This window comes from Abramis brama (genome assembly GCF_963993115.1).
Source record: "Abramis brama genome assembly, chromosome: 2".
NCBI classification, from domain to species: domain Eukaryota; kingdom Metazoa; phylum Chordata; class Actinopteri; order Cypriniformes; family Leuciscidae; genus Abramis; species Abramis brama.
Genome location: NC_139964.1, coordinates 54153046 through 54174994, shown reverse-complemented (window position 1 = coordinate 54174994; position 21949 = coordinate 54153046). Strand labels below are relative to the sequence as shown.

General features: G+C 37.3%; 1 protein-coding gene across 1 annotated transcript; it reads right to left on the bottom strand.

Annotated features, from left to right (window-relative positions):
- Positions 1–421: 421 nt before the first annotated feature.
- pgm2 (phosphoglucomutase 2) lies at positions 422–21949 on the bottom strand. The gene is made up of 13 exons (XM_084107302.1): positions 21681–21949; positions 17151–17318; positions 13038–13229; positions 9150–9233; positions 8835–9028; positions 7900–8089; positions 7697–7794; positions 7437–7620; positions 5960–6053; positions 4967–5096; positions 4692–4881; positions 4456–4589; positions 422–1581 (listed from the first exon to the last, which is right to left on the bottom strand). Exons 1-13 carry the CDS (start codon positions 21753–21755, stop codon positions 1479–1481), a joined length of 1836 nt encoding a protein of 611 aa, XP_083963428.1. The 5' UTR covers positions 21756–21949; the 3' UTR covers positions 422–1478.

Genomic DNA, 21949 nt, shown 5'->3' with positions numbered 1-21949 from the left:
TAATTTCTAATACAAGAAATCAGAAATTAAGAAAACAACTAAAGTGGCTGTAAAAAGGCAATACAAATAATAAACAACAACAAATATAGGAATACAAATATAAGGAATAAATATAAAGATGTGTCAAAAAACAAATCTATCAAATGTTAAAAATAAAATAAATGTTTTGAGATAAACAATACCATCTGCTGGCCTTAAACAGATAATACATGCAATTTCCCCTTTTTTGCAGTTTATTTCACACACCTCGACAGGAAAAGTAAAATTTTGACTGACTTTCAAAATAAGGACAATGATTGTTGGATTAACACATTCAACCACAGCATTAAGTTTTTATTATTTGTGTCATTTGACATAATAGATCCATTTGATTTATTCCTACATCTTTAACACACACTCACACACAGATAAAAGACCACTCTGTGGTTACCACTTGCTGTTTATTGATTCAAAATGGAGGGGGAAAAAACAGTATATTGAGTTTAAAAGTATCAAACTGATAAGCACCTGAAATGTATGAAATCACTGTACATGAAAAAGAAATCAACAGGTATTTTTATGTGGTGGTTTGACTAGTCAGCCTTACATTAGATGGCATTGGATGACATGGATGGATAGTCAACAATTAAGTTAGTATTAAGGCATTTTCTGTTAAATCTCAGTCATAACCATTGCAAAAATGAGATCAGATTTGCTTTATCACAAGAAATCTGGTTGATCATATCACATAAAAAATGTCCATCTGTTCAAATGTAAAACTTTCCAAATAGGTTCCCATTCTCAACCTCACAGTTAACAGTTCTGAATGTACTATCAAACTGGTTGAGTTATGGTAATAAACATTTACAAAAAAAAAAAATTACATTTAATACATCAAACTATTACAGGCCACATAATGTAGATGATGGAATGAGAATGTAATGGAATCATGTAAAAGTGGTAAACTCTTCTCTTTCAAAGTAAGGTTTTTAGGTCCCTCTTTCTTCTTTTAAGTGATTTTTGGTAAAACTATTCTAGATTTGAGTAATGCTGGTATTAAATGACATCAGCTGAATGACTGAATTTAACAGTAACTAGATATTGTCCACTGCTCCAGCAATATGGAATCATTTCTGTCAATCAACTCAACTAATAGCCTATATCTGCTGAGATAAATATTAATTCAAGCACACTTTATTTGCATTAGTACATTCATAGTTCACTACTGTAAGTCAAAAAAGGCAAATTAAAAATAATATCATATTATTTTATCCCATAACATTGTAGATTAGAAAACTGAGAGGTGGAAAAAGTGTAAATGAAAAAGGCAATTGTTATGTTCATGTGGCACCTTCTTTGATCTACATAATGAGAAAACCTCCTTAGATTAAGACTCAGAATATGTAAGCTTTAATAATAGTGTTTATATGTGGTAGGTTAAGACTAACAGCAGAATTCGATAAGATATGAATATCTTTGTAATCCTGTGTGACTATCTCTCACTGTGGTCGAGGAGTCAGGCTGTTTTTCTCAGGTTGGTAGAAGTGTTCCACAATGGCATCAACCAAGTTATCCAATTCAGTTTTCAACTGGTTAAGATCACTAGAGAAAAGAAACACAGAAAACCTGTTTATACATGATTATGAGTTATTCAAGTGGCACGTGCCGCTACTAAATTATTTAGCAAGTGCCTAGACTATGATTATGTCTACCATACTGAGCTTACTATTCTTGCAGAGTACAGTGCATATAATGTGCAAATATGCATATTATATATATATATATATATATATATATATATATATATATATATATATATATATATATATATATATATGCATATATTTTCTCGATTCATATAATACAATGATGACCAACTACTACCTAACAACATACCTTAATAAAATATGCTGTATGTTACAACATAGAAAACTACTGTTGGAAATGTTTATCACATCGTAATGTTAAAAAATATTAGCATATTTTAATACATAATAATATGTAATTATTATTATTATTATTATTATTATTATTATTATTATTATTATTATGCAGTCATTTGGAATAATAATAATAATAACAACTGTATAGAGTAATAATAATAATTCTAACAATAAATTTTATACAATACATTATAATAATTATACTATTCTATTACTAAATTAATTGATAATTATATGTATTACATTATTATTGTTTTATTTTTTATAAAATATTTTTATTAATGTATAAAAATTAAACAAATTAAAGAATATTACTATTGCCATACTGTATTGTAAAATTAAAACTGTATTTAATAAAAATAAATGATATACAATAAATAGTTGCCTTTGGCTTGCTCAGTTGGGGATATTTTGGGGATATTTAATTTTATTCTATCAATCAATAAATTCCACTAGAAACAAACCTTGTTGTATTATTTTATTTTAATTTAATACTGTGAAGCTGCTTTGATACAATCTGTATTGTGAAAAGCGCTATACAAATATACTTGATTTGATTTGATTTGATTATTTAATAATACTTATTTTTTATAACTGAAGTAATACAGTGAGGAAAATAAGTATTTGAACACCCTGCTATTTTGCAAGTTCTCCCACTTAGAAATCATGGAGGGGTCTGAAATTGTCATCGTAGGTGCATGTCCACTGTGAGAGACATAATCTAAAAAAAAAAAATCCAGAAATCACAATGTATGATTTTTTAACTATTTATTTGTGTGATACAGCTGCAAATAAGTATTTGAACACCTGAGAAAATCAATGTTAATATTTGGTACAGTAGCCTTTGTTTGCAATTACAGAGGTCAAACGTTTCCTGTAGTTTTTCACCAGGTTTGCACACACTGCAGGAGGGATTTTGGCCCACTCCTCCACACAGATCTTCTCTAGATCAGTCAGGTTTCTGGGCTGTCACTGAGAAACACGGAGTTTGAGCTCCCTCCAAAGATTCTCTATTGGGTTTAGGTCTGGAGACTGGCTAGGCCACGCCAGAACCTTGATATGCTTCTTACAGAGCCACTCCTTGGTTATCCTGGCTGTGTGCTTCGGGTCATTGTCATGTTGGAAGACCCAGCCTCGACCCATCTTCAATGCTCTAACTGAGGGAAGGAGGTTGTTCCCCAAAATCTCGCAATACATGGCCCCGGTCATCCTCTCCTTAATACAGTGCAGTCGCCCTGTCCCATGTGCAGAAAAACACCCCCAAAGCATGATGCTACCACCCCCATGCTTCACAGTAGGGATGGTGTTCTTGGGATGGTACTCATCATTCTTCTTCCTCCAAACACGTTTAGTGGAATTATGACCAAAAAGTTCTATTTTGGTCTCATCTGACCACATGACTTTCTCCCATGACTCCTCTGGATCATCCAAATGGTCATTGGCAAACTTAAGACGGGCCTTGACATGTGCTGGTTTAAGCAGGGGAACCTTCCGTGCCATGCATGATTTCAAACCATGACGTCTTAGTGTATTACCAACAGTAACCTTGGAAACGGTGGTCCCAGCTCTTTTCAGGTCATTGACCAGCTCCTCCCGTGTAGTTCTGGGCTGATTTCTCACCTTTCTTAGGATCATTGAGACCCCACGAGGTGAGATCTTGCATGGAGCCCCAGTCCGAGGGAGATTGACAGTCATGTTTAGCTTCTTCCATTTTCTAATGATTGCTCCAACAGTGGACCTTTTTTCACCAAGCTGCTTGGCAATTTCCCCGTAGCCCTTTCCAGCCTTGTGGAGGTGTACAATTTTGTCTCTAGTGTCTTTGGACAGCTCTTTGGTCTTGGCCATGTTAGTAGTTGGATTCTTACTGATCGTATGGGGTGGACAGGTGTCTTTATGCAGCTAACGACCTCAAACAGGTGCATCTAATTTAGGATAATAAATGGAGTGGAGGTGGACATTTTAAAGGCAGACTAACAGGTCTTTGAGGGTCAGAATTCTAGCTGATAGACAGGTGTTCAAATACTTATTTGCAGCTGTATCATACAAATAAATAGTTAATAAATCATATATTGTGATTTATGGATTTTTTTTTTTAGATTATGTCACTCACAGTGGACATGCACCTACGATGACAATTTCAGACCCCTCCATGATTTCTAAGTGGGAGAACTTGCAAAATAGCAGGGTGTCCAAATACTTATTTTCCTCACTGTAACTATATGTAATATATTACTGTTGTTATTATTATTATTATTATTATTATTGTATAGTCATATTGCATAATAATAGTAGTATTATATACTGGCAGAATAATAATTATTCTAATAATATATTAAAATAAATAATACATAATAGTAATTATATATAACTAAAGTAATATAATTTATTATTATTCATAATTTTCTAAAAATTAAATCAAAGAAAAATATTACTATTGCAATAATGATATTGTACTGTACCATACATTTATTTATTTATTTATTAATAATAATAAAATTTGACCTATATATAGTGTGAAATGGTAACACTAAACCTGTTTCCTGGTGCAGCACAGAGCTCAGTGTAATATTTGATTTTCGGCTCCGTGCCGCTGGTCCTCATTGTAGCCACACCCCCGTTAGCAAAAGTGAAGGTAATCATCTGACTGCTTTTACTGGTGGGCAGAACCTGTGAGTAATAGTAAGAGACACACAAATAGAAGATATAAGATAAGAAACATTTAAATAAGATCAGCTATCAAAATAATTCTAATCATTATGGGCTACGCACAGCCTTGTCGTCGGGCTGGTGGCTGTCATAGCCGGTCGTGAGGTCTCTCACTGCTGTGATGGCAAAGCCCCCGCACTCTTTAGGGTACGAATTCTCCCCGTCGTAGTTCCGAAGACGCTCAAACAACCGCTTTATGGTGTCTTGGTTGTGGCAGATAAAGTAGGAATTATTGGTAATGTGGTAACCGTACCTGAAATCAGTGAGACGATAAGGATTAACAAAATAATACAAGAAAATGTATTAGAGATGTCAATGCTAAAGTTTTTGTTACATACTCCTCATAAATGGATCTGAGTTGATGGGACAGAGTTATATTTTTAGAAGCCAGGTAAGAGACAAACTCGCCAGCAATGGCAGCCGCACTCACACCATCTTTGTCCAAAACTGCAGTAGAACACATGTAACCTACAACAACAATGCAACCAAAGAAAAAATGTTAAAAGGCTTTTGAGGTAATGCACCACCGTGTATTTAAAAAAAATATTCCAACTAAGACTGACGGAGAACCATCTCATGTAGAGGATAGTTAGTTTTATGCTTGTTTAAAACATAAGGGGTTCTTAATAATATTATGATATTGTGATGCATAAAAATTAACTGAATCATAACGATACATATTGTGATATGTATTATATTATGATACACAGCACTAGCTAGGACAAGGTGAAACTGATAAAGATTTAGGTTAAGTGTTATATAGCAGAAAATTTTTCATCCAAAATTAACAGTACAACTTAACAGTACACATACAAAAAGGAACAAAGGATCAATGTAAGGTTAGGTGTCTTACGCAAGGGCCTCCATGATTTCTGTTATTAAAACTGCAATCCGTAACTTTTGGCGCTCTAGCGGTTAATAAACAGAACTGCATGCGTCTTGTGGATGAACATTGTAGGTGGAGCTACTTCTCTCTGTTTATGTCTATGACGAGTCACAAAGGTACTGGGCTACTCCACAGCGGTACGACCCTAACCAGTCTAAAGTAGTCAAAATATAAACACTTATTATAGGTGTACCGTAGTGATTCAGGATAAGACAAAAACATGGTTTGGAAAAAGGATTCATGATACTCAGTACTCATGGTACTAGCTTATATCAATTCTGTAAATTTTGAACAAAAAAAAGTTACGGACTGCAGCTTTAAGAGAGCTCTAGTGTCTTGAACTTTTGATCACTGGGTTACTAAAGCCAGAATGTTCCCAGAACTTCACAAATGCACATAAATTTGCATGTTTTTAGTGACTCGCGGTGTGTGGATGTGAGCGTACCAATAGCTTCTTCAAAGGCAAACAGAACAGTTTTTCCCTGGTCCATGAGATCTCTGGCTCTGTTTCCCATCCATTTAAAGCCTGTTAGAGTCTCCTGTGTAAGAGACAGGCAGAGATTCAGCAAACAAACAAAAAACGTAAAAGATAAACATTTTTTCAAACATATTGTACAATGCAGAATTTTCTGAGAAAATAATTTCCATGATTTTAACAACTTTTCTAGCTATTCTAAAAAACATTTTATGTGAGATCACATTCACAAAGAAGAGCCAAAGAAATACTTTAGAAGTGAGCATTAGGCTACAAGAAAGATTTATGGTGCAAATAACTACTAGATTCTATTTGCGCTAAGTGAAAATAGCAGTATTTTCTTAGTGATATGCTATTTACACTAAGTGACAATAGTGATAGATTCTATTTACACTATAAAAATAGCAGTATTTTCTTTGCAATAAGTGTAAATAGTAGTTAGATGCTATTTATAAATAGTGGCAGATACTATTTGCACCTCAGTGTTGTTGTACATTAAATGATATGCAATAATAACAGAGTAAATTATTATATTTATTAATATTATTAAATGGATACCACCTTATTGGGAAAATAAAGCCCTTCCTACACCTACCCCTACCCCTAACCGATAAACACTTTATTATTAAACACACGTTAGACACTTTATTTACACTTTTTGAATATTTTATTCATTTTTATTGAAAATAAATGCTTTTCCGGTCTGATATGTAATGGAAAAAGGGAGTAGAGTGATATTACCTTACCCCTACACTATTGCTACTGTTGACAAGTCAGCGTCTTCCATAGTTTTGTTTGGCCCAACCAGACATCAGTGGGCAGAGATAGTGTAAATAGCCTCTCCTAATAAGGCGGGCTATTTGCACTTAGTGTAAATACACACTCTGAAAATGTATATTGATTATAGAAATGTTCTTGACTATGTTACTTTTCCAGGCCTGAAAATCACACTTTTGAAATTCCCTGATATTTCCAAGATTTCCAGGGCTGTGGCAAGTTGGCAACACACTCTTATTGACCCATAGAACAATCAATTTGTCAATTTGCAACTAAATTCAGTTTATAATTTAGCAACATAACTAATATTCGCTGCTATCAGAAAAGAACATCTTTCATGGGATAGAGTAGTGGTTCTCAACCGAGGGTCCGGGGCCCACTAGGGGGCCGCTGTAAACTTCCAGGGGGGCCCCAAAAAGTCTTCAAATTCTTTAAACGTAGTTAGTTATATACACATAACCTTAATTAAAATGTAAAAAACATTAAACTGCAATCACATTTTTGAGTATATTTATTTTTATCACAATAGAAGTAGCAGAGGTATGCATCAGCTTAGTTAGGAAAAAATTGTCTTGGTCTTAAAAGGTTTAGAACCACTGTGATTGAGGCACCACGGAACTAAGGAATCACTCATTATATTACACATTATATGGGTAAAAAGCAGAGGTACCTCAAAGTGGAAGCCCTCTTTCACGGCAATGGCACGGAGGATTTTTGAGGAGACAGTGCTGGATAGCATGTATACATCCTTAATGGAGGCTTTTCCCTCTCCTTTCTGCTGCTTCCAGCATTGGAAAATCCACCAGCCGAGCAAAGCACCCAACTCATTACCAGAGAATACCCTCCACTGCCCACTACAAAAAGAATGATTGTGGTTCATAAAATGACACACAAAATGAAAATCAACGCGAAATGTCAAATAACACGGACCTCTTCTGTTTCTCTGCAATAGCTAGTCGGTCAGCATCAGGGTCATTTGCCAGAATAACAGTTGCTCCCTCTTTATCTGCAAGTGCGAAGGACAGCGTCTACATACACAAACACATACAGATTACTGTCCATCTGGCATTGCATGTCAAGAGCACATTTTCCACAGCATAAGTGTGCTGTGCGTGTATGTGTGTGTATTGTACCAGGACTCCCTCTCCCTCCTCAGGGTTGGGGTATTTGACAGTGGGGAACTCCGGGTCAGGATCTTTCTGCTCTTCCACAGCATATGGAGGTTGAAGGTCAAAGGCCTTAAAAGCAGCCTGGACAAAAAAATGGCCCACTCCATGAACTGATGTATGGACAATCTTCACTTCTGTATTCTTATTCAGCTCCCTGTGAGGACAAGAGAGGTGTAAAAAAAATCAGACTGATTAATTATTAGGGCTGGGTACTGGCACTGATGATACTGTAGAGGGCGCAGGCTGATTAGTCCTTTACATGCAATTTGCAAGCAATCACATCATTACCGCATGGCACAAGCTGATTGGCCTCTGCTGATCCTGCAGCCAATGAGATTGCTTGCTCAATATTTAAATAGCCTGGTTCATTGTTTGCTGTAAGCTAGTCCTGCAGCGTATCAGAGTTAATCTGACACCCTCCACCTCCTCCAGCTCCACCTGCCTAGATCTGCTATGGGATTTATGCATGTCTACTTATGCAGCAGCAGCAGGATATCTTACATGCTCACAGCAGCGTGTCTGTGCATCTATTAGCAGTAGCAAGTCCATACTTGCTCTGCAGAAGCAGTAGCGCAGCAGATCTTGTCCGCCAAGACCAAATACATTAACATAGCCATATTCAATAACATGCTAAAACTACTCAGAGAGTTGTAATGATTGATATTTGATCTTTGCACATGACTTTCATTTTTCAGAAAGAAAAATATATATATATGTTTAATAGGTAATGTTTAAAGGCATCATTTCATAATCATAAATACAGTTTACTTTACCCATTCATTGATGAAAGCATTAATTTTGGAATTTATGAAAAATAAAATCAGATGGTTCAAATGAAATTGAATAAATCAACTTTTTGACCCAGTCCTAATTCTTCAGACATGTCTTTGTGAGTGTACCTGTGATAGCAGTGCTGCTGTATGGTTTGGCAGTATTCTCTGTGTATGTCCTGGTATGGGTCATTGAGAAGGGAACTCTGAAGAGCTCCATCTGTGTCCCATGATTCAGGCCACGGCTCAAGGTTTTGTTCTATAGCTGCAGCAATGCCCTTATCATGGGGAGGAATGATCTGAGCTCCATTTGCCCAGTACACCTTAAACACACACACACACATTGAAAAATGGATCATACCTAGAAGTCTAATCAAAACATGCTCAAAATATATTCTTCTAAATCAAACATCTGGCATATTTAGCTGAAGGGATATATGATACCTTGTATCCATTATCTTGTTTGGGATTGTGGGAGGCTGTTACCATGACACCAGCACACAGTTTTAGATGTGACACAGTAAAAGGCTGAAAAGTAAAAGGAAGAAAAGAGGTGTTAATTTTTTTTAACTTTACACAACCGTTCAAAAGATTCATTAATGTCTTTGAAAGAAGTCTCTTATGCTCACCAAGCCTGCATTTATTTGATTAAAAAATACAGTAAAATGAGTAATGTTGTGAAATATTAATACAATTTAAAATAGCTGTTTTCTATTTTAATATTTTGGAATAAAATGTAATTTATTCATAATTTCTTTTTATAATCAAAGTTAAAACCAGTTGTGCTGCTTGATTAAAGCAATACGCCCCCAAGAAGCTGTGGATTACAATGATTTTAGAACAGTTAAATTCCCCCTGTAGTCAATAATTTTATCCCTTAAAACTCATCTTTGAACACCAAAATGCCTTAAAATGGCTTAAATGTAACTCTACACCCTTTCTCCATTTAATACACGGATCCATGAATATGCAAATTAGCCCCGCATCCACTCACAGCAGCTCAGAGATCCACTCGGTCAACTCGTTTACAAGTCGATGTATCAGAATGGTAATGCGTTTTATGTATCGCTCTCTACAGCGTCGGACACATAACGGTAATTAATATGATTCACGTTTGGCTTGACTACGTTATCAAACAGCTAATAATGAGAGTCAGACATCTGCCTTCTAAAAATCAATATCCTTTGAAACGCTTTGAACAACTCAGAACGTCAATCGAGAAAGGTATATAGTATATTAAAAACACCACATAGACATATACACTCACCTAAAGGATTATTAGGAACACCATACTAATACTGTGTTTGACCCCCTTTCGCCTTCAGAACTGCCTTAATTCTACGTGGCATTGATTCAACAAGGTGCTGAAAGCATTCTTTAGAAATGTTGGCCCATATTGATAGGATAGCATCTTGCAGTTGATGGAGATTTGTGGGATGCACATCCAGGGCACGAAGCTCCCGTTCCACCAAATCCCAAAGATGCTCTATTGGGTTGAGATCTGGTGAATGTGGGGGCCATTTTAGTACAGTGAACTCATTGTCATATTCAAGAAACCAGTTTGAAATGATTCGAGCTTTGTGACATGGTGCATTATCCTGCTGGAAGTAGCCATCAGAGGATGGGTACATGGTGGTCATAAAGGGATGGACATGGTCAGAAACAATGCTCAGGTAGGCCGTGGCATTTAAACGATGCCCAATTGGCACTAAGGGGCCTAAAGTGTGCCAAGAAAACATCCCCCACACCATTACACCACCACCACCAGCCTGCACAGTGGTAACAAGGCATGATGGATCCATGTTCTCATTCTGTTTACGCCAAATTCTGACTCTACCATCTGAATGTCTCAACTGAAATCGAGACTCATCAGACCAGGCAACATTTTTCTTCAACTGTCCAATTTTGGTGAGCTTGTGCAAAATGTATCCTCTTTTTCCTATTTGTAGTGGAGATGAGTGGTACCCGGTGGGGTCTTCTGCTGTTGTAGCCCATCCGCCTCAAGGTTGTGTGTGTGTTGTGGCTTCACAAATGCTTTGCTGCATACCTCAGTTGTAACGAGTGGTTATTTCAGTCAAAGTTGCTCTTCTATCAGCTTGAATCAGTCGGCCCATTCTCCTCTGACCTCTAGCATCAACAAGGCATTTTCGCCCACAGGACTGCCACATACTGGATGTTTTTCCCTTTTCACACCATTCTTTGTAAACCCTAGAAATGGTTGTGCGTGAAAATCCCAGTAATTGTGAAATACTCAGACCGGCCCGTCTGGCACCAACAACCATGCCACGCTCAAAATTGCTTAAATCACCTTTCTTTCCCATTCTGACATTCAGTTTGGAGTTCAGGAGATTGTCTTGACCAGGACCACACCCCTAAATGCATTGAAGCAACTGCCATGTGATTGGTTGATTAGATAATTGCATTAATGAGAAATTGAACAGGTGTTCCTAATAATCCTTTAGGTGAGTGTAAATAACATTTAAAAACTTGATTTTCACCACAGGGGGTCTTTGAGGGGCTTCATTTCTTATTTGTAATTTCTAGAGTAACACAACTATGTATCATGCAACTTTTAAAAGTAACACTACCTTAAAAAGTAGTTATGAACAAGTAGTTAGAACAAACATGTGCTCTGAGCATGCAAGGCTCACATGATCATGGTGTGGCAGATCTCTGACTGTGCCAAAATTTGTACACAGACCCACGCTAGGATGATAATTGAGAATATGACATTTAGATTCCCACGTGGCCACCAAAAGATGAAGAATATGTCAAATTACAGTGGATGACATAACCGTTTCCCTCTTGAGTTTAAGCAATATGACATATTTGATTTTTTTAAATCAGTGTTTTGTGGACTAATACTCCATTTTACATAACAGGGACCGAAATGTTTTTGGGCTAGAGGACACAGAGTGCTCAAAGTGAAAGGTTGAGAGAGTGATAAGAGAATGAGTGAGAGTGTGTCCGTGTGCTCATGGGAACAGAAAAGTTGATGATTGGTGAAGAATCTTCATGAACCCTTCCAGTCTCTTGTGCAACAATCTCACAGTGTTTTCACGTGCAATTGTGTGTATCGGTCTTCTTTCTCATGCATTTGGATTTTGATTTGTAATTAGTTGTTTGTAGCCGGATGTAGAAAATTTTCAAAAAGATATTTGAACATAAACACAAATTACAATTGACAACACTTCTAAATAATGGGGGGGAAAAAACAAAGTTACAGTGTTACTACTTCATATTTTTGAATATGTTCCATAGAAGCATCTTGGAGTAGCATGCAAATTAGTATGGTAATCATTCAGTACCATGGCATACGTACCACGGTGATACCATTACTGTACCATGGCACCAGAAAGTAAAGGAAAGTAGTAGATTTTTCTATTTTTTTATGCCTTTTTTACTGTGGTAAATGGTAGTGGAACATGTTGCAGTCAATATGCCATTATGCTGATTTGGTCCTCAAGAAACATTTCTTCTTATTACCAATGTTAAAAATAGTTGTGCTGCTTGATTAAAGCAATAAACCCCAAGAAGCTGTGGTTTACAGTGATTTTAGAACACCTAAGGGGTATTGCTCACTCTCAGAAAAAAAGCGCAAAAAATTTATCTTTAAGGGTACAACAGCTTTTCATTGGGGCAGTACCCTTAAAAGGACAACTTTATACCTTATCAACCTCTATAAAGGTTCATAGTAATACCTTAAAGCAACACCAAGGAACTTTTCCTCTACGGTCACCCTACAGGTTGGAAGCGGAATTGTCCATTACCGCTGTCGTAAATAATTTAGCCTACCGCATCCTACTGTCGCACGCGCATGCTCGCTGTTTATCTACTTTCGAGTACGCTCCACCTATCGGCAATTGTAACGCTTGCCGTAAAGCAAGTCAAATTTGTACTTTTCTTATGTCTCATTAGAACTACAGAAACGCGACCCGATCTGGCAATCTTACATAGCGTGGATATACCAGATAAAGGACCGCAAAGCAGTGGCATAAGTGCCTTTCACCCTGTCACGACTTGATGAACCACTGAAACGATTTTGGAAACATTATTTGAAGGTAAAAAATCCTACTTAGTGTTGCTTTAAGGTAAATATTGCTACTCTAAGGTAATAATATGCTACTTTTAAGGGGAAAAAAGGGTACAAAGATGTCCTTTTAAGGGTACTGCCCCAATGACAAACCGTTGCACCCCTAAAAGGCACACTGCAGAGCACCATGTTAATCAAAGGTATTAATTTCTTTAAAAGTGAGTATGTGCTAAGGCTCATGGGTGCTAATGTGTCATGCTATACCACAGTGTAAGTCAGAGTAGCAGGTTCATACATACCACGTATGGAGTGGGTGTGATGTCACTGAAGAGGTAGACTGGGACCCCTCGACTGATGAAGACAGAAGCAGCAAGGCAGGCGAATCTTTTACTGCTGCCGCCACTAGGGGGGTGAGCGCGAGCATCGAACCCAATCACCACCCCCCTCTGCTTCAGATCTGTAAAACACTGCTCCAGGTACGCACAGAAACCCTACCAGAAGCAAAAGAGTGGAATTAATATTAATATTGGTCCATTACCTTGATTATGCTTTGCAGAACATTTACCAGCGTTCTGAAAGTGTTTAAATTTATGTGAAAATAAGAAAAACTTCTTAATAAATTGGACTGTATACTGTACAAGTACTTTGTTCCACTGATCAAAATAGAAGTTTAAGTCCTGTTCACACCAAGACGAGTGATCGGTGCAAAAATTTGGTGCAATAAACATTTTCAATTTGCCTGAAATAACATTTGCATACTGACAATGCGACAGATTTTTTATGGAAAGCCAGAAGAGGTTCTCTAATCTCTTTTCCATCATACTGCAAAGAAAACTGGCCAACCAATGAAATTCACACTCTTTGTCACATTCTACAGAGCCAATACATAAAAATATGACTTGGTTGCACTCACAAACAGACTGTTTTGTTATGCGACAGAGAATAGCAAAGTGAATACAAATGTCTGAATGAATTTCTTCTATGTGACAAGTGGGCACAGATGCCCTTGTGTACTGCTGTACTTCTGTTTTTTTTTTAGCGCCACTCTGTCAGAGAATGAATCTGCATTTTCATAAAGCACATTACTGTTATTTATGGAAGCTGGTTTCCGCCAAAGAATAAAAAATAAAAAAGGTAATTGCGACTTTTATCGACTTTTTTCTCACAATTCTGAATTATTTCTCGGTTATATTTTGCAATTGTAAGAAAAACAAATCTGCACAGATCTCGCAATGGGTTAAATTGGGCCATGGGGATTCACCACATTGACCAACAGGAAGATACTTGGTTTGAAAGTGACTTCGGTGTCAGATGTTCTTCATGCAAAATTTCACATAATTTCACACCTTAAGGTCATAATGAAACTGAAGTAATGACCAATCTTTTCTTCCATATTTTGACGTACATCAGAGTTTTACGGTTTATTGAAAAGAAATGTAGGGCCAGATTATCAAATCGAAAAGTTGAGGTGGGCCGGTGGGTTGGTTTGGGGGTTTAGCTTATTTATTGAAACATAATTTCAATAAATAAGTTAAAGTAACCCCTAAAAAAGTATGGTATTTACTTGGAAATGTGGTACCCAACAGTATGCAGATATATAAAACCATAATAAATAAAAACTTGATAATTTACAGCTGTGTACAACTATTTTTCCTTGGAACAAATAAATTAATTATACAAACTCGTAGCTGTTGGTGAGAAATAATAATTATTTTATTTATAATTGTTATGCTTAAATGAAAATATTCTGACAGTGAGACTTGATAACCACAGGCTACTCACTCCCACTGTATAAAAAATGCCTAAACACAAGTTAAAAACTATACGCACCTTTACAAAGAAACTGACATAATTTCATAACAAACATTAATTATATATTCCTCTACCCACCTAATAAATCTAATGCAATATAAATCACTATATACAGTGAGGAAAATAAGAATTTGAACACCCTGCTATTTTGCAAGTTCTCCCACTTAGAAATCATGGAGGGGTCTGAAATTGTCATCGTAGGTGCATGTCCACTGTGAGAGACATAATCTAAAAATAAAAAAATCCAGAAATCACAATGTATGATTTTTTAACTATTTATTTGTGTGATACAGCTGCAAATAAGTATTTGAACACCTGAGAAAATCAATGTTAATATTTGGTACAGTAGCCTTTGTTTGCAATTACAGAGGTCAAACGTTTCCTGTAGTTTTTCATCAGGTTTGCACACACTGCAGGAGGGATTTTGGCCCACTCCTCCACACAGATCTTCTCTAGATCAGTCAGGTTTCTGGGCTGTCGCTGAGAAACACGGAGTTTGAGCTCCCTCCAAAGATTCTCTATTGGGTTTAGGTCTGGAGACTGGCTAGGCCACGCCAGAACCTTGATATGCTTCTTACAGAGCCACTCCTTGGTTATCCTGGCTGTGTGCTTCGGGTCATTGTCATGTTGGAAGACCCAGCCTCGACCCATCTTCAATGCTCTAACTGAGGGAAGGAGGTTGTTCCCCAAAATCTCGCAATACATGGCCCCGGTCATCCTCTCCTTAATACAGTGCAGTCGCCCTGTCCCATGTGCAGAAAAACACCCCCAAAGCATGATGCTACCACCCCCATGCTTCACAGTAGGGATGGTGTTCTTGGGATGGTACTCATCATTCTTCTTCCTCCAAACACGTTTAGTGGAATTATGACCAAAAAGTTCTATTTTGGTCTCATCTGACCACATGACTTTCTCCCATGACTCCTCTGGATCATCCAAATGGTCATTGGCAAACTTAAGACGGGCCTTGACATGTGCTGGTTTAAGCAGGGGAACCTTCCGTGCCATGCATGATTTCAAACCATGACGTCTTAGTGTATTACCAACAGTAACCTTGGAAACGGTGGTCCCAGCTCTTTTCAGGTCATTGACCAGCTCCTCCCGTGTAGTTCTGGGCTGATTTCTCACCTTTCTTAGGATCATTGAGACCCCACGAGGTGAGATCTTGCATGGAGCCCCAGTCCGAGGGAGATTGACAGTCATGTTTAGCTTCTTCCATTTTCTAATGATTGCTCCAACAGTGGACCTTTTTTCACCAAGCTGCTTGGCAATTTCCCCGTAGCCCTTTCCAGCCTTGTGGAGGTGTACAATTTTGTCTCTAGTGTCTTTGGACAGCTCTTTGGTCTTGGCCATGTTAGTAGTTGGATTCTTACTGATTGTATGGGGTGGACAGGTGTCTTTATGCAGCTAACGACCTCAAACAGGTGCATCTAATTTAGGATAATAAATGGAGTGGAGGTAGACATTTTAAAGGCAGACTAACAGGTCTTTGAGGGTCAGAATTCTAGCTGATAGACAGGTGTTCAAATACTTATTTGCAGCTGTATCATACAAATAAATAGTTAAAAAATCATATATTGTGATTTCTGGATTTTTTTTTTTAGATTATGTCTCTCACAGTGGACATGCACCTACGATGACAATTTCAGACCCCTCCATGATTTCCAAGTGGGAGAACTTGCAAAATAGCAGGGTGTTCAAATACTTATTTTCCTCACTGTACATATATATATATATATATATATATATACTATATTTACTATATTTATTTATTACTACATAGTATTCAATATAAACATTGCACATTTCTGCCCAACCCATGGTAAATTACTACAGTACATTCATGATAAATGTTTATAAGGGTGATTTAAAGGGATTAGGGGATTTAAAGTCTTCTAATTTCGTTCATGCCACAATGTTTCTCCTGCTTTCCTCATCAGCCTTGTTAGGAATGTTGAGGCTGTTTCATCCGATTTAATACTAGTTAAATCGTCAAGTGATTTGTGGTTTTTAACAGAGAGGTTTCTGTCGAACTGAACTGGTTCCGCTTCCCACTGGTTGTCGCAACGCTGTTTAATAATAGTGTCCGGGACCGGGAGTGAACGCAACTCTGTGCTGGGCCGTGTTGAAACAACTAGTGAAACAACTGAAAACAGCGCTATTTGTTGTTACTGTACTGACTGAGAAACCGCTTCAGATGATTCAGTGACGGAGCGGTCCGAATGAATCCTAATATTTTTAGACCGTTATGAAAGTGCGTTTAGAAAGAATCGAACCAAAAGAATGATTCATTCACGAATGATTGGTATCGCTGGTTCAGTCGACATAAATTCGGGACACATAATAATAACTGCAGAAATATTCGCACGTAAAACGTTTCTCAGGTCAATCGGCGCGAGTATCAAACTAAATTAGCCGCACCGCCAGGAAAAGAGGAGGAGGGAGGTTGGTGCCGTCGGGCCGGATGGAGATGATTGGCGGGCCGCATTTGGCCCGCGGGCCGCCAATTGAATAGCCCGGGCTTAGGATCTCCTGTGTAGTTTTAATGATTCCGAGTGATAAGATAATAGGTGGAAAGATGACATTAGAAGCTACGTCACCTGAGTGGTCTGTATGATGGTGAGGTCATTCATGCAGGACACTCCAGGTCCCATGGCGGCTCTCAGTCCCGCTGTGCCGAACTCCATTCGGGCCCCGAAACACCTCTGCAGCTCTGACATGGCTTTATCTTTAACCATAGACTGCACGGCAGCAGCCGTCTTTGGATTCTGTAAACACACACAAAAAATATAATCATTTTAAAAATTCGTTCAAATAATGTGCACTCATGAAATCATTCTAGTAAGAGCAGGATGGTGTATTGAGAAAGTAAATAAGGTCAATTTGGGGTTTTATGTCAACTTTGCATATTGTATAGGAGTGACAATAAAAAAAGGAATGGGGGGAAGAAAGGAGCGGCTTTGTCTCTAGGCACTTCGTCCTGATGATTAGTGTGTGTGTGTGTGTGTGTGTGTGTGTGTGTGTGTGTGTGTTAGGGATGGGACGGTATGAAAATTTTATATCACAATTATAGTGACCAAAATTATCGCAATTATCAATATTATCACGGTTTTGTTAAAACGAGATGAAAGTGTTCAAAAAGAGTTGATGATCACACTGAAGACATTTCAACAAGTTTTATATTTGAAAATCAACAAACAACAAATAAAACAATTAAGCAGCTCTATGCACTTTTTAAAGCAAGATTCTATCATGTGGCTTTTTCTTCCTTATAATGACGGTCGTCAATAGCAACGCATTATAACACCGCGCACATCCATTGTAACGGCCGCCTAGTGTTAAGTAGTGTTCATGACATGAATGTTGATGTGCCTTTAAGATAACTTATTCTATGGCGTACGTTATTGTATGCATGCTGTTTTTATGTGAGCGCGCACGCACAGTGAAGCCTCTGTTAAGCCTGGTTTATACTCGACGCGTCCACACGAGCGCGAAGGTGCGCGCGGCAAAAATGACGTCATTGCGGTGTGGGCGGTCGTGCGCGTTGGGTTCGCAAGACCCAATTTCGCCTGGCGGTGTGCGCGATATTTTTTGTAACAACGCGCGCGGCGCGCATCCGAAGATGAACGACTTCGAGCCGAATCTGGCCGAGCTCGAACTTCTCACCACACCGGCACCCAGTTTGCACGTCTAAATGAGTTGATTACATTTAAAAAATGAGCATACAATAGCATAAAAAGTATTTTTAATGAACATAAAGGTCCATGTTTAATAAAAATGTTCACGAAACTTAATGAAATGTTTAGTGAAATTAGAAAATATGTAAGAGATTGTTCATTTAGTTCTCATATCCATATATTTTGTTTTATTGTCACAAGTAATAATCTCAGGGTTTACTGGGTTTTACACGATTCTTTTTGTAGTGTGGTATTGGTAGTGGTGTAAAATAAACATTGTCACGTGTGTATAGCTTTCTTCTTCTCACCGCTGATTCCTGATGGTTTAGAGGACAATTACTCGAGTCGCCCCCTGTCGTTTCAAAGAATAGTACAACAGGAAAAGATGTTTATATGTCATTTTGACACGAATACATATTCATATGTCATTTTGATGTTTGAAAGTGTCTAGGTTTTGACATAAATGCAAATATAAACTATAAATATTTAAAATATTATCGATTATACTGGCCAGACCGATCTACTGCGCATGCGTTGAACGCGTTTACCGAGCGGACCTCAGCAGAAAGTATAAATACAAGTAGTCCGCGTCCGAGCTGTGCGCAGCTGTCGTGTACGCGTCCAAACTGGAGTATAACAGAGGCTTGAGAGTGAGAATGCTCGCGCAAAGAGGAAGATGACCGCTCTACTTGCTGACCGTTGTTTTATTATAATGTGTTTACTTCCACTTTGATTTGTAGCGTGTTTTAGAGTGTTTTCTTTTCCCTTTTAACATTCGCTCTTCGACAAGTATGTGAAGAGTGTGCTTAACTGAGAGAAAACATCTATAAAAGTCTTGTGGAACTACCAGTTCATTTGCACTGTCTTGTGTTCTTCATCTGGGCAGACTTCAAACTCTCTGACAGACGTTACAACATGTATCACAACGGACGCGATCTCTCGTTTCATTCAAATAGCCTACAACTTGCCGTCTTGCGTCTCCGTTTTTAATTGTATTGGAAATTAAATCAGAGTTGATTTATTGTTTACAGAGTTTGATAATATTGTTGTGATCATCTTGTCTGAACGATTGTTTTGTACACTGAACATAATGGATTTATAAAAACATTAATCTCAATTCAATGTCCCCGTAATTATGTGGTAAAACAAAATCGGTGTAATAAGTGTATAATGAATATAAATTAGTATCAATTAAATGGAACTTGAACTTGTTCGTTCTTGGCTCAAAGCCACTTGCTGCGAACTTTTCTTTACGGGAGCTTCACGTTTATTTCAAGTGATTGATATAATAAAATAGTTAAACTTAAAACATTTTATGCCCAATTATTTCCCAGACGTTTTTGGTATTGAGGTCAAAGTTAACTTGCCTTGCGTTCGCTATACAACAGTGGTGGTCACACAAGACGACTCGGCAGATCTGAAGTTTCGTGCATGTTCTGCTGACCATCCTCGATTAAGTTTCCCTCAGGACTTTTGTTAAAGCCAAAATATGACCACACCTCAGAACTGGTTCTCTTAAAAGGCTGAAAAATCTCCCGAGCACGCTCACTGCCTTCCGCAATTCCTTCTTGAATAATAATAATAAAAAACTTTGCGCGCTGTGCCTGCATCAGACTGTTGCTGGCTGAACAGGATCTAAAATCGCGATAATCAAACACGGTTTTAATGATAATTAAATTTTAAACGATATTACTAACCGTCAGTACATTTTATCGTGGTTTATAGTAAAACCGTTAATCGTCCCATCCCTAGTGTGTGTGTGTGTGTGTGTGAGGGACAATCATGCTCTGATAAGTGAGACCATGTGAGGATGCTCTTATGATGCACTTACACTTATGATGACCTCTCTGAGCAGCACACAGGCCATTAGAATCATTTTGGTGACTACACTACCAATATACTTCAAATTAATCATATAGTGATACCTAATATAGATTCAAAAAGCTCCATTACATTTTTTTTGCACTGAAAAAGAGGATGAAATCTGAACATCCAATTTGACCTAATCCATGACCATAAACTTCTAAGTAAAACCTTTAACTACGTTTCATGTGACCTAGTTAAGCACACGACTCCAATTACTGTAATGACATTAAACTGCATTTTATGGAACTGTCCATTGACAATGATTTACGTTCTATTTAATAACACATTAACAATATGATGTGTGCACTTGTTTTCATATTAGTTTACATACAGAATATTAGTATATTAGAGAATACTCTGACTTTTTCAGGGTAACCGAATAATCTAGAAAAAATTTGCGTCTGTCAGTTTTTGAAGCATAGTGCTCATATGCTTTCAGTTCAGGCAGGTCATGTGTTTTTGTATTAAATGCATCAGACACATTTGCCCAATTCCAAAACATTCCTGATGAGAAATTACAGATTAGATCTTTATTATCTCAAAATGTTTCTCTTTTTCTGATTTTTCTCCTGAGAAATAGGCTAGACCCCAGTGATCGCTTGTGTCTCCTTCAGACTGTCAGAGCAATCTGTAAACTGCTCAGATTTGCTAAGATACCAAGGTTTGCAATCAAAATATGAATATGATTTCAATATGAAAATTAAAATCTATACCACCATTCAAAGGTTTGGGGTGGTAATTAAATATATATATATATACATTTTTATTTAGCAAGGGTGCATTAAATTGATGCATGAAAAGTGACAGTAAAGACATTTATAATTTTACAAAAGATTTCCATCTGGCTTTCTATTTATCAAAACATATCATGGTTTTCACAAAAATATTAAGCAGCACAACTGTTTTCAGCATAGATAATAATAAGAAAAGTTTCTTGAGCATCAAATTAGCATATTAGAATCAATTCTGATCATGTGACACTGAAGACTGGAGTAATGATGCTGAAAATTCAGCATTGCCATCACAGGAATAAATGACATTTTAACAAATATTCAAATCGTTATTAAAGTTATTTTTGGTCAAATTTAGGCTTGGTGAACATAAGAGACTTATTTCAAAAATAGTAAAAAATGTATCAAACCTTTGAACAGTAGTGTAATGTATATTAATTTTATAGTTGGCTCTATACTCTGATTTGTCTTTTAATTTCTCCAAAGGAATTTTAGGATAAACGTCTTGGACAAAAGCTGATCAAAGTCCAGTAGGGGTAAAATCTCTCTCAAAGTCTCCTGAACAACCTCTGAGCAAAGTATTTTAATAGAATCCATATTCATGTCATATCAATAAGAAACTGGCCGAATAACAATTCAGATGTAAAGAGCATTTTTAGGCTAGGCTACTACTGAAAAGTGACACTCAGTTAGTAAATAACTGCCACATTATGGATGTTCCTCTTCGCTGTTTCCTAGCTGAGCTGTTATTGCGCCACTCAAAAGGGGTTTTGGCAATACTGAACTTCAGTTTCAGCACTAAAGATGTCAGATCTCACATACTTAAAGCTACATAACAGCATGTGTTTGGTCTTACCTTGTCATACTGTAACCATTGCGTGATAGCCTGGTCCAGGCGACTGTCTCCTGTGCTATCCAGGTCGTTCTCCATGTTGATCTACTTCGGAACTAAATTGTAATTCAAACAATTAAGAGATTCAGCTTCTGCTCTATTACACTGGCATATGAATGCTGTCGGTCGCTCTGGGTGAATTTAACGACAGTGTGACCAGTGACTGTTGCTGTCGGATTATAAATAATGTGTAGTAACGTTATATCCGTATTGCTGTGTGAATGAAACGAAGT

Coding starts and splice junctions, on each gene's coding strand:
- pgm2 (XM_084107302.1), bottom strand. CDS start 21,755: ATGGAGAACGACCTGGATAGCACAGGAGACAGTCGCCTGGACCAGGCT. Junction 17,319..21,680: donor AATGGTTACAGTATGACAAG/GTAAGACCAAAC, acceptor GTGTGTTTACAG/AATCCAAAGACGGCTGCTGC. Junction 5,097..5,959: donor TGCCTTTGAAGAAGCTATTG/GTACGCTCACAT, acceptor TTGTTGTTGTAG/GTTACATGTGTTCTACTGCA.